Source organism: Hordeum vulgare, chromosome 1H (assembly GCF_904849725.1).
Source record: "Hordeum vulgare subsp. vulgare chromosome 1H, MorexV3_pseudomolecules_assembly, whole genome shotgun sequence".
Lineage (NCBI taxonomy): Eukaryota > Viridiplantae > Streptophyta > Magnoliopsida > Poales > Poaceae > Hordeum > Hordeum vulgare.
The window spans coordinates 262,101,770-262,115,145 of NC_058518.1; the positions used below are offsets into that span (position 1 = coordinate 262,101,770).

General features: G+C 48.2%; 1 protein-coding gene across 1 annotated transcript; it reads left to right on the forward strand.

The window, feature by feature from the left end:
- The first annotated feature begins 250 nt into the window (after window positions 1–250).
- Window positions 251–1,028, forward strand: LOC123409395. Its single transcript, XM_045102316.1, has one exon. It carries the CDS (start codon window positions 399–401, stop codon window positions 633–635), a length of 237 nt encoding a protein of 78 aa, XP_044958251.1. The 5' UTR covers window positions 251–398; the 3' UTR covers window positions 636–1,028.
- The last annotated feature ends 12,348 nt before the right edge of the window (window positions 1,029–13,376 follow it).

Below are 13,376 nucleotides of genomic sequence, written 5' to 3' on the forward strand. Positions count from 1 at the left end.
ACACCACACTGTCACTAGGCCTCCACCAACCTTTTCCGGGAGAGAGATGCCATCGCCACGCCGATGCCGCGTCGGTCTTTTGACTGTAGGTGTGTAGTGTAGGGTGGCAACAGGAAAAGCTGTCCGAAATGTGATTTTGCCATGGTCTAACCGTTGTGTAAAGTGGATTTTCCTCGTCAGCGCACGAGCGATGGCGGCCCCGGCCGTCGATGGCGACGCGTCGTCGACCTCGGAGCCTCGTCCATTCCGCGAGCTTATAAAATGGCTGCTGAGGAGCTTCATTTCTGCAAACGGTGCGTCCATCCCAAATCTGAAGCTACCAAATCGACCAAGAAGAGCAGTACAGCCGTGCTTAATCAAGTGTAAGGTCCCGTCCGCATCAACTCATCAAAGGACGGATGGAGTTTCTGGGAGGATCATTGGACGTGAAAAGGAGCATTGGCAGCCAGAAGAGGATGGACGGGAAGAGCGGCGGCGGGTCGTGGCGGTCGGCGCCGGTGCCGGTGAGGCAGCTGTTCTGGAGGGTGAGGCGAGCCATGCTGCGGCCGAAGCGCGGGGCCGTGAGCTTCGGGTATGATCTCAAGAGCTACTCCCAGAACTTCGACGACGGCCTCGTCCCCGCCCACCGTCTCTAGCAACACCGGCACGGACATACTATTGTCTTCTTCATCTTTTCAGTTTTATTACTACTCGCCGCCCGGCCGGACCACGGCTCGTGGCTGGACAGTTGAAGCATCGCCACCTTGTGATCCGCTCCTCTAGCTTAGCTAGTAGGAGTAGTACAATAGCTTACTACAGTATTACTAGGAGTAGTTCTGTTAGTACACAAGATGCCAACTAGGAATGAAATGACACAGCGTGTCAATGTCGTTCTATGCGCTCTTCGAAGAAGAAGCGAGCGAGACCACTATCAGGTGCATGTTACTGTCCATTTCCTTCAGTTATCTTCAATACAAGTGTACACCTGTGATGGACGTTCCAGATGAGGCGATACCCTCTCAGCCGTAATCAAGTTGCTTCCGTGAAAACAGTCCCAGACTGACTTGTACTTGCCTCCGTTCTGATTTACACTTGTCCAAAGAGCCACACAGGCTAATTCGGATTTACAAGGCGATGGAAAACTAAGTGTTGCATCCTCCCCTGTTTTGCTGGAATTGCTACATTGCCTGCCTACGTGCCACGTTACAACATCTCTCCCTTGTGTGTGAGATCTTTTTTCTTGACGGCGGTGATCGCATGAGGTGCAGGCTGCAGCGGTCGCTTGCTGGTAGCACAAAGGACCTTTTTCTCTGGTGCGAGGACGGTGGCCATCATATGAGAAGGTTCATGGCACCTGGCAACAACCGACACTAATGAGTAAGGGGACACCCTGGTTTCCGTCGGCATTTATCACCGGGGAAAGGGTTGCGATGGTATGGTGGATACTTTAGTATGAGTCACAGCATCTACTACAACCCGGACCCCTTAAACCTTCTCAAACGCTCGGCAGTCCTTCTATCATTGTCCGATCACAAAATTACGATCTTGATGGAACTTTTAACCGGTCTCAAACGTCCGGTCTGACCAACGTCCCCTATTTTCAACCCAAATATGAGGTGGATATGAGGGAGTCCGGGCACGTCCATCACGTCGGCTTGACGGCTTGGTCCCACACGGACTCGTCGAGAAACCCGACGGTCCGATGGGCTCCTCGACCGTCGGCGCGTTGTGAACGCCATGTGGCGCCGCTCCGGCTCCCCGCCCGAGGTTGGGGTCAGCTATTTAAGCTAGTGAGCGCCCCCAGTCCTAGCTCATCCGTCTCCTCCTTCTCTCCGCCGCCGCCCGAGCTCGTCCGCCTCCTCTCGCAGTTCCCTCTCCGTCAGGATGGTCCGACGGCTCATTACCACCTATGCGCAGCTCACTCCGGAGCGGCGCCTTCAAATTAAGGCGGAGATCCAGGTTCGTCGCCCCGCCCGCATCGCTGCGGGTCTCCCTCCGAACTCGTCGAAAACGAGGGAGGAGCAGAAGGAGGGGAAGTAGCCGGAGGCCATGGAGGCGGACGACCCGGAGGAGGAGGCTTTCGGCTTGAGCATGGCGGAGGCGGAGTTCGCCGTTGCCCAATGAAAGGAGCAACAGGCCATCTTGGATTTCATCCGGGATGAGGCCGAGGTGGAGGCCAACCGCCGGCTCATCCGGTAGAGGCAGACGGAGGCTGACGCCCTCTTCGATGAGGTGGAGGCGGAGGGGGCCACAGCGGAGCAGCTGGAGGGGGCGGAGCTGCGGCAGGCGGCCATTTATCTGTCGGAGGGCACGGAGATCGTCAACATCTCCGTTGAGGACTAGATAGGTTCTACATAGTCGTACATATGTTTCATATCTTGCATGCTTTTGTATGAATTTAATGATCTTAATATGAGATGTCTCGATGTAGAATGCATAATTTAAACGTGACCGGTTAGTGTCTGCAGGCATTTGAGGGATCGGATTTGCAAGGTCCGGTTGTAGATGCTCTCATGCCTATGTGAATTGGCAGCGGTCAATTATACGTCCGGACATGAGCTGCCCTGGCAGTCTTGTTAGCGGTCCAAGTGTTAGAAATATGCCATAGAGGTAATAATATTTTAATATTATTTATATTCAAGTTTATTATTGATATTTATATTCCACGATATAACTATTATAGTTCTTGAATATGTGATTCAAAGGAAAACTCATGAAATGTGTAGAGTTATAAACAGTAAAACAAGATTCCTAATCTTGCTTCTAGGACTAGCTCAAGTGTTGATTAACGTTTTTTTTTTCTGATCAAGGGCACGGCAATAATGCAAACCACATTGAAGAGCAAGTGTTGATAGAATACTCGAGTTGAATTGATCCGAGTTGTATGTTATTTTTAGAGATGAAATCGCAAAATTCTATAGTCCATAACACATGACTTAACGTATGTATGATTTCTTAGACCAAGAGAGTATCGAGTCACTCTCCCGCAAAAAAAGACAGTATCGGATTACTCCATACCGACGATGCACTTTTGGGCAGTGGCGTAGCCACGTTCAAGCTGTGTGGCCACTTGACCACATAACATTTTGATGCAACTCTTAACTACAAGTAAAAATTATGCAGAAGAAAGTAAACTTTTTTGGAAATATACATGTATTTGACATCACAAGTTTAAATTGACATCACATACTTGAACTCGTGGCACCGCCACTGCTTTTGGGGTTGTTCCAATGTCATCGGCAACATGGTGATCATAACCTAAACTTATGACTTCATCGAAAACGTATAACAAGAGACTAGGTAGCCCGAGACCGAGATTTGCTCCTTTGGCGATGGAGAGACATTCTTAGGGTCCTTTGATGTGACGGCACCCATCATCGTTTCACCAAACACATCATAAATTGATTACAGGGATGCTGGAACACAAGAACAAGAAAAGAGAAAATAATCGATGAGGACCAACATAGTGTTCCACAAGAACAAGAAAAGAGAAAATAATCGATGAGGACCAACATAGTGAGCATGCGTTGATCTGTAAAAAAATTAGGGACCAGATAATTTTCTGTAATTCTAACCGTAAATGATATGTTTCCCGCAATTAAATCTTGGAGGGCGCATACCGCGGTGAGCCAACATGACTTACCATCCTAGAGCCGCACCAAACTAATGGTCAAGTTGGTGTCTTTAACCACCTGTTCTTTTTCTTTTCTTTTCTCTTTTCTTCGAATCCTTAACCACCTGCTCAATAGAGAGAAGGGACAAATGGATTAGCTCCATCCCTTGTGAGATGTGTGCATTAGTCAACTGGATTATTCTGGTCCTAGATCAAGGGCAGCTTCCTAATTCCTATAGATATCGGTTCAAATGCGAGTGCTTTGCCTTTTACTTTTCTTTTCAAACGAGATTATTAGCACGCCACACGTCACTGAGTAGACAGATACAAAGAGCGATCGAGGGCACAACATGAGAAATCCAATTTGGCTCTTGAGAGCATATGCTCCTGCCCATAAAAAATATTTATTATAAATTTATTTATTTATTGAAAAAATAGATATATTGTTTGTTTCACTCAAATGCTACTTGGGATTTTTTGGGTGAAAAATCTAAGCATATTGGGATGTGTGATAAAAACAAATCAAACGTCAAATGCTACACTTAATTTTGTTTTTCTCATAGACGAAGTACTGCTATTTCATTTCGCATGAAAATTAGCAAGCATATTTGTTAAACTAAGATGAACACTCACGTAAAAATATCAGGTTTTTAAAATTTATTCATTATTTATTTTAAACTTTACTATTTATCAGGGAGCATATGCTTGGAAGAGCCAAAACAGCTCTCCCGGCACAACATGTGGCATATCGCTGTTATATTGCCATACTACCATGTGTGACGCCAGCTGATAGAACTAAAGCAAAATCAAAAGATTAAAGTTTTGCTCCATTACAAAAGCTTTGATTATGATCTGCCGGTTTATCTTCATCATCCTTGTAATGTTGTTACATATATACATGTTGTTGATCTAAGGATAAGATCATGACGGAGGAGTTTTTGTATCGCTATATCGCTAGCTCTCTACGAAAGTTGAAAGCGCATAATCCTGGTCAGTGGTGCGTAGCTCAGCGGTGTGGTGTGCGTCACTGTAACTACAAACTCGCGAACCAACACCGTATCTTGAACCCTTAGCTGAAACAACGGATATATGCGCTACGACCATCATGCACGTAAAGAGTTCCGATGTAGTCATCTCTTCTTTTTTGTTTCTTTTTTAAAGATCTCGTCCCAAAGAACTAGAAGTAGTATATCATCATGATTTGTTATATTGTACAAGTATGAATTATCGTAATCACGACCATATGATTTTAATTGTAGTTTTATGACACATAAAGTGTATTGTCTACTTGCCATTCTGTCTGGTAACCGCCCAAGACTGAGAGATGTAAGCCAATCATGTTTATATGTGTAGGTATAACAACAAAATGGAGTATCTGAACGTGTGCACGAGCATGCCATTCTGTGCTTCTTGACGCCGTTTGATACAATGATACAATATCTTAGGGCATCTCCAACGCCAGTACTTAAATATCTCGCAACCATGTTTGGATCATAATGTTTGAACCGCGGAAATCTTTAAAACACGACCCTCTATCGCTCTACGGAGCAGTGTGAATGTGATTTTCTTTGTAAACCTGACACAAACATGGAGAAAGTTAGCAGGAGTTCGTTATTTCTCCCGATTCTAACCTCTTGGCCAATAAACCCCCCCTCCTGCGCGCGCTTGCCGCCCGATGCTTGCTTCCCGCATTTATATCGTTGTAAAGCGGTCGCTTCCTATTGAAGAGCAAACACGACCTTTCACCGGTGCCGGCTGCTGCCCACGACGCGTCTCCGGCGTCCCCGCCTGTTCAATGCCCGAGACGCGTGATCGGACGGGCCGGGACAAATACCTGCCACGTCCGTTCTATGTATGCCGCATTAAGCAGGCTCGTCGGCCGAGAAACCCACTCTGGCGTCCCCCATAGACGCTTGGCCTCACCGGAATCCACTATTTAAGTGCGGCCACACCAGGCTATCTCCACAACACCATCCGCCTCACATCCTCCTCCTTTCCTTCACATACGCCATGACCGTCAATGGGAAAGCACATTGGGGCAGTCTGTCACCGGAGATGAAGCACGTGATGGCCGCCCTTGCCGCCGTCTGGCAGAGCCGCCCTGTCAAGCGGACTCAAGCCAGCTCGCCGGCTAGCTCGTCCGAGGTCTCCAACGACGAGGACAACACTACGTGACCACGATGGAGACAGGCTCCGACAACTCCGCCCGGCTCCCGCGCCTCCTATGCACGCCGGTTTCACCATGGAGCAGGCACATGCGCGCTTCAACGCCATCATGACGGAGGTGCAGCTTGCGTCAATGCCTTTGTTGGCATTCCGGTAGGTGTAGGAGGAACAATGGTACAACATGTTCCTCCTGGAGCAGCACCGGCTGGCGAAGGGCCAGATCTACGACGAGCTCGGTGCGAGGAGGCCTTGGCAGCCATGACCGCGGTGAACCCCAACTTCGTTGCGTAGCAACATTTTCTATTGTGAACCTCACATCCACTGGTGACGAACAGGTCACGGACTCCTCCAAGGAGTAGGCCATAAGAGGCGGCGGTGCCTTCTGTCCCATGTGGGCCAGTTCGTCTCCCGTGTTCTATTCTTCCTCGCTGGAGACCGCGCCTTCACTTCATCGATCTTGTCGTCGGTGTTCATGAAGACGACGGATGGAGTACGACAAGAGCTTGGACACCGGATGCGACGCCATAGAATAGGGACGGGTCTTTTTTGTTGTTTTATATGTTTGGAATGTAATGAAACTCATCACGTTTGCATGAATCCGACCTTGTTTGTATGAATTTCATTCAGTTTGTTGAAAAAGAGTTTGAAATGTATGCAACTAGCATTAAATGTCATCCTATTGCATTCGTGTTCGTAGACTAATTTCCACATGTCCAATGAAGGATACAAAAGCAAATTTACGGGTTGACGTCAAAGATGCCCTTAGAGCAACTCTAGCAGACACCGCATCCGTCCGGCCCGCAAAACATGTTTAGAGTTTGCGGAAAAACGCCTTTGCGGGCCACGCGCACGGCCGCGGATGCAGACCCCGCATAATGGACCCGTTAAAAAGCATATTCGCGGAATATGTTTTTTAGGGTCGGCTTTGCGGGGTCTGATCTGGCCCAGCTCCTCCCGACCCGGAAAACCTAAATTTGCACCACATCTTTGCTAGAATAATGCATTTCTTTGCTTTTCCAACAACATTTGGATACATAAGACATCACCACATCTTTGCTAGAATAGCAAGACCAAACAAAACAAGAACTACAAGTATGCATTTTAGAAGATTTCCAACTTCCATAACTGCTCCAACTAGTTGACGCAATATCTTCTCCATTCACTCATTGTTGATCTGCGGATTCTTCATCTTGCATTCTTCATTCTTCATCTTTGGTTCGGAAGAAGTAGACGCTGCACATGCAGCCACATCATTGTTTTTACTCTACTAAGGAGTGCATCGACATCTATTAACTTTCTTTCTATCAATAAATCAATGTATTCGCCTTCCCAAAACCAAAATGAGCATCCATATTCCTACACAAAAGAATAATCATGTTCGGAATGAGGATCCGTAATTGAACCAAAGAATGAGATATCGCAAGTGCACGTACCCGTCGTTTTCGCATTTGAAGAATACCCATCCGGGGTGGTTCGACATGTCCGAAGTAAGCCGCAGCACTGTCCGCATGCAGTTGTCGCACTGTATGAGCGGCAACGGCGAGCCACAGAGCCGCTGCGCGAGCGCCGAGCCCGGTGGACGGCCGGACGAATCCATGCCCACAAACCGTCGGCGGCACCGGGAGGACGAACCCGTCCCTGCATGCGCTGATGCACCCTTGCCGGGGCTGCGGGAGATGCTCCCCGACCACTCCATCGCTTGACGCAGCCACTGGCGGCCGGCAAAAGTCAGAATCTTGGGCGAAGGGGGGAGAGGGGAGGTGGTTGGTGGGGAAAGAGTGGGCTGAAATGCCCCCCACCAACCGCTTTCCGCTTATATGCAGGGCACCGCAGCGGCGAGGGACGAACCCGGGACTACGCGGGTTGGGGTCGAGATTTTGCCGCGCCCCGCAAAAATATTTGCGGGCCGGGGCGAGATGCGGGATATGATCGGACAGGTTTTTTCGTCCCGATCCGCATTGATGGTTATTTTCCGGGACGGAAGGGGATGTGGGGTGTGCTAGAGTTCTCTTATAAAACTAAAAAAATCATTGGTCGCCACTCTAATCATTCCCGGTACGTGCAAGCCATCAGAACACAGAGCATCCTTCAGAACACGTCGTAGCACGACGATACAACTGATCAATCCAATATGGCAAGCACCACCACGTGTCGATGGATGCCTCGAGGGACATTACCCTTTTGTGGTACAATATGCAACGGCCTGTCTCGACGCCACACGAGGCCTACCGCTCATTGGATGTCGAATCTTTGTCTTTTAGGGGAGAGATATGCCGTCGCCACGCGTTGGTCTTTTGACTGTAGGTGTGGAGTGTAGGGTGGCATCGGGAGATGCATGCAGCCTTTTATTAAATAAAAATAAACCAAATCTGAAACGAGTATAACAATGTTGAGACTAATGAACAAGAACGAATCGATACAAATCGCCCAAAGCGCCCAAGCAGCGAAAGTATAATAAGTAGATGCCTAGCCACCTATCCTATTAGCTTGCCGCCATCCAAATCGGTTGAAGATAACCTGTGTTACCATCTCCCAGCGGATACACCCAGTAACCATAAGCTCCCTGGAATCCACAGGAGTGAGTAATGACCACGTGCGGGTCAGTGCGATAGCCCTGTATATAACCTGCAAAAAATGTATAGATATGCATCTGTTAAAAACTAAATCATTCCTGCAGTTCCAAATTACCCATAGTAATGCGCATGCTCCAACCCGGATACTCTTTGCCAAATGACCACCAACTCCCTCTACCCACGTCCCAAACAACGTGTTGACACTCGTGGGGGGTGATATTAAAAGCAATGTGTATAGAACGCCATAAGATTTTAGCCATCGGACATTGGAAAAAGAGGTGCTTGATAGTTTCCTTGTTGTCACAAATGTTGCATCGCTGGTTACCTTTCCATTTGCGTTTTGCCAAGTTGGCTTCCGTGAGGATAACACCTTTGTGAACGAACCACATAAAGATCTTTATCCTCAACGGAACTTTGACCTCCCAGACATGCTTGGATCTTGGAATGTACCCCGAATCGATAAGATGAATGTACATAGATTTTACCGAAAAGGATCCATCCTTAGTTAGCTTCCACCGAATAGTGTCGGGCCTATCCGACAGTTGGATTTGCATTAATCTTCTAACTAAGTGTAGCCATCTGGTCCATCTTTCACCTATCAAAGATCGACGAAACCTGATATTTAGAGGCGTGTTGCTCAAGACTGCTGCAACCGACGCTTGTCTGCGTTGGACAATATTGTATAGCTGCGGATATTCCAGTGCTAGGGGCACATCCCCTAACCATGTATCCTCCCAGAATCTAGTTGATTCAGATCATATAAGCTACGTAATCATCCAAGAAGAGCTACGTGCAGCTGCAGAAGAACAGTAGAGCCGTACGTGTTTAATCAAGTGCAACGTCCCGTCCGCATCGACTCGTCAAGGACCGATGGAGTTTCTGGGAGGATCACTCGACGCGACGAGGAGCATTGACAGCCGGAAGACGATGGACGGGAAGAGCGGCGGCGGATCTTGTCAGCAGGCGCCGGCGCCGGTGCGGCAACTGTTGTGGAGGTTGAGGCGAGCCACGCTGCGGCCGAAGTGGCGACTTTTGAAACGTGTATGTGTTTTAGGTGTGCTGCATCGGTTGTTAGTCCCGATATGTATGTGGGTGAATTGGGGACGACATCGATTCCAAATATGCGGAGTGAGAGCATTTTAAATTATTGAATTTGTAAGGGTGAATGATGGCTTCGAATAGATTGATGTATGTTCCTGTCAGACGTTTGTGAAATAATTAATAAAGATGACCGCATGCATCGATTGATGCAGAGGCCGGGGTTAACCTCCTTTTGTATAAAAAAAATGTTGCGGCCGAATTATTGTGCCATGAGCTTCGGTTATTGGAAAAGGGTTTTCTCTCGCTTTGTGTATAAAAGAACTAACCGATACAGTGAACGATAGATGCTGGGCAGACAACACAATTATGCCAAAAAAAAAATACGAGCAGGTATTCATGTTGAGAACTTCCATTTGAAGCCATCTTGAGAACGTTTCTACGGTTTCTTCCCGCTTAGTATTACAAATCAACCAATCAAGACATCCAACAATAGGTGTTTGGGCGGCAGCAGCACAATCAGGTCCAAAAAAATAAAATAATAAAATAAAAAAGAAACAAATACCAATAGCGGTGGATAAAAAGACGAAGAAGCCTCGCGATCACCGAGCCTACCGAGGACCTCCCACCATGCTCCAAGACTCCGAAGCGTCGGTACCAATCAACACCTTCAAGATGGTCCACGACGATGATGACGATACTGCCAAGGGTTTCCTCCGGTACGCGACGAGGCGCAAGGAAGGTTAGCCCCCGATGCCCTCCAGGAAGGTTCGGCAGCACCCACAGACGCCACCGCGTCGGTGTGAGCCATGCTGACAGGGGTTTCCTCTGATCCTAACCTGCACCACGAGTGCTTCAGAGCCTGCCACCAACCCGACCACCATCCCGCGCCAACACGGTCTTGATGCCCCCAGGCCGTCTCACCACAGCACCACAACGTGAGGCCTGCACAGCGACGAATAGGAGCTTGGACTAGGGGCAGCAACACCATTGGCACACGGTAGGGCTCAACCTCCACCGTGAACGATGGTAGCAGATCGAACGTAATAGCCGAAGCATACCAGGATTGTGGGCCCACAGGCCCGGCCGCGACCTCAAAGCCCGTATAGCTCGTGCCATCACGCTACAACAGGCACGTCGTCGGCATCGCCGCTCCTCGCTTGAGCTGTTGTTCCTCCTCACCACGTAGAAGACATCGAAGCCACACCGTTGCCCCGCCCGCTAGGACCCAGATGGGGCCCGTAGGGCCAAGATCTGGGCCCGGGGGCGCGTCGTCGGCCACCCCGCGCCACCATGCCGCCTCGCCGCCAAGGAACAACGCCACCACCTTGCCCACCGGCGGCCATCGCCGTCTAGCCGATCATCATCGCTGTCGCCCCTGCTCCGGAAAGGGAAGACGCGCGCACGAGTAGTGGAGATCCCACTAACACCAACACCATCCCGGCTAGTGCCGGAGGCGCCCGCCAGCGGCCGCGAGGCGGGTGGGAGGTGGACCGACAGGGGAAGGAGCGCGCGCGCGCCCCGGCCGCCTCCCAGGGAGGCGGCTCTAGGACGGGATCTTGAGAGGGGTGGGGGTGGGGGTTGGGGGGGGCCTCTTGTGTCGAGAACATTTCTATGCAAGATAAAATCTAGTGTCAAACATAGAGCGGGTCAAACTTTTGCGTCCGAGCTTCGATTTAGGCTATTCTTATATTCGTTTTGTTCTTATAGTAGAGGGCCATCAATGGTGAACTCAGTAACAAATTTGACTTCATATTCCTGTCGTTTCAACTCATTCTTCGTGATCCTTCCTATTTTGTTCCTTGTGCCACTTTTGAGCACTAATAAATCAGAACCCATATTATATATCCACATGTTTCTTATAGTTCCCTTCAAATACAATTTGATATATTAGTATCACTTCTCGACTGTATTTGATTTTGTGTCATGGATGCAATGGATTATCTAGTGTATCTAAAAATTAACTATTAAATCATCATTACAGAACATGTTCACTCATACTCCCTCCGTTCCTAAATATAAGTCTTTTTTAAAGGTTTTACTAAGGAACTACGTACGGATGTATATGGACATACTTTAGAGTGTTGGTTTACTCATTTTGCTTCGTATGCAGTCTTTTAGTTAAATTCCTTAAAAGACTTATATTTAGGAACAGAGGGAGAGTACTATTTGATGTCTTAACTAGGAAAAGACCGCCATCATAGATGAAAAATGACTTGAATATGTGCACCACCACTGCATACTACCAACAACGCCCGTCCTTTATGTGATGTGTAGAGTAGCGGATTGGATCGTGCTGGTCCTACCTCATAGGAAACTACCTATAGATATCGGTTCAAGCGCTAGTGATCTGTCTTTTACTCTCTGCTTTTCAAAAGAGGTTCGTAAACTAAGGCAAAATCAATAGGTTCCACCACAAAAGCTTTGAATTGTCAATTTATCTTCATTATCCTTTTGAATTGTGATGTTGTTACATATATACATGTTGTTGATCTAAGTATAAGATCACGTGCAAGGGTTCGTTGGTTGCTAGGGCGGTAAAAAAGTTGAAAGTACTTTGGTCATTTCTAAAGCGGAGGCTCAAATTGCCAGCAACCGTCTGGACTATTGGCAGACCTTGACTTTGAGCAAGGGGTGCCAACCTTAGAGCAATTTCAATAGGTCGATTCAAACGGACGATAATTTTATTCGTTTTTCATTCGTTTGAATCATCCATCAACCTGTCCGTGTCCGTTTTTTAAATAAATCAGCACATGCATTCAACGGTAAGCAAGTGAGTAGCAACAATGTGACAATAAAGGGAGCATCATTTGGTTTCCTCGTTAGATTACAACGCTAGGCAAGGCTAGCCTTGCCGATCGAGGCTAGCCGATTTGGCTCGCTCGCTTGCTCAACCATGTAAAAAGCTGAAAAACGCTGATAACGATTCAAGCTAACTCATAAACCAAATCCGTGGCTTGCTTGTTGGGCCAGGCTAAGCAAGCACTTGCCGGATAACCAAACGCTCCTATAATAATGGCAGAAAGATGGGTGTGGGTTGGTCAGCGAATTAAATAAGCAGGCAGAGGTGGCTGGGTGACTGTGTGATAAGTGGGTCAGGCCGATTATATGCGGACACCGAGAGGGCGCGCAAGCGTCCGACCCATTTCAGTCTTAAATTTGAGCCCGAAATGGATCGTTGCGGACGCGTTTTAGCAATGAATCCGTACATTGGGTCATTAATTTTGTCCGTACGAATCTAGACGAACGGCCGCGGACGAGATGAATCGCCTCATTGAAATTGCTCTAATGTCATCTTCAACACTGATCCGTAAACTGGATATCCCATTCGCTCAGTCCGCCGAGGTTGATGTAGGAACCGACCATTCAAAACTATCCGCAATTTACGGAGTGTTGGAGATGGCATTACTGCTGCTAGCTCCGTGATGTGATGTGGCTGGCGCCACTGCAATCGGGAACTCAGGGCAGACACCGTATCTTGAACCTTAGACAATGGATATATGCGCCGGCGTGCGTGTAAAGCTTCACGATGCAGTCATCGTCTTTCTTTTTGTCCTCCTTTTCTTTTCTGATACAGTTTTATCCAAAGAACTAGTATATCCTCATGATCAGATATATGCGTCGTCACTAACCACGACCACATGGTTCCGATCGTTGCTTTATTAACGCATAAAGGAAAATTTACTTTTGTGGTACAACGCAACAGCCTGTGTCGACACTACACGAGGCCTCCATCGACCCCTCTTGCTGCTTGGAAGCCGCGTTGGTCTTTGACTGTAGGTTCGTAGTGTAGGGTGGCAACGGAAAAAGATGGCCGAAATGTGATTTTATTTTCACATGGGCTCATCGTTGTGTAAAATGGATTTTTCTCGCCAGCCGTGAGTGCTCGTGAGTGATGGCGGGTCCAGCCGTCATTGGCGATGCGTCGTCAGCGTCGGTTCCTCGTCCATCCCGCAAGCTTATAAAACGGCTTGCTGAGGACTAGGAGCCTTATCTGTGCAAAACCG

Bases quoted from the DNA above. Each gene is read 5' to 3' on its own strand.
- LOC123409395 (XM_045102316.1), top strand. From the start codon at position 399: ATGGAGTTTCTGGGAGGATCATTGGACGTGAAAAGGAGCATTGGCAGC.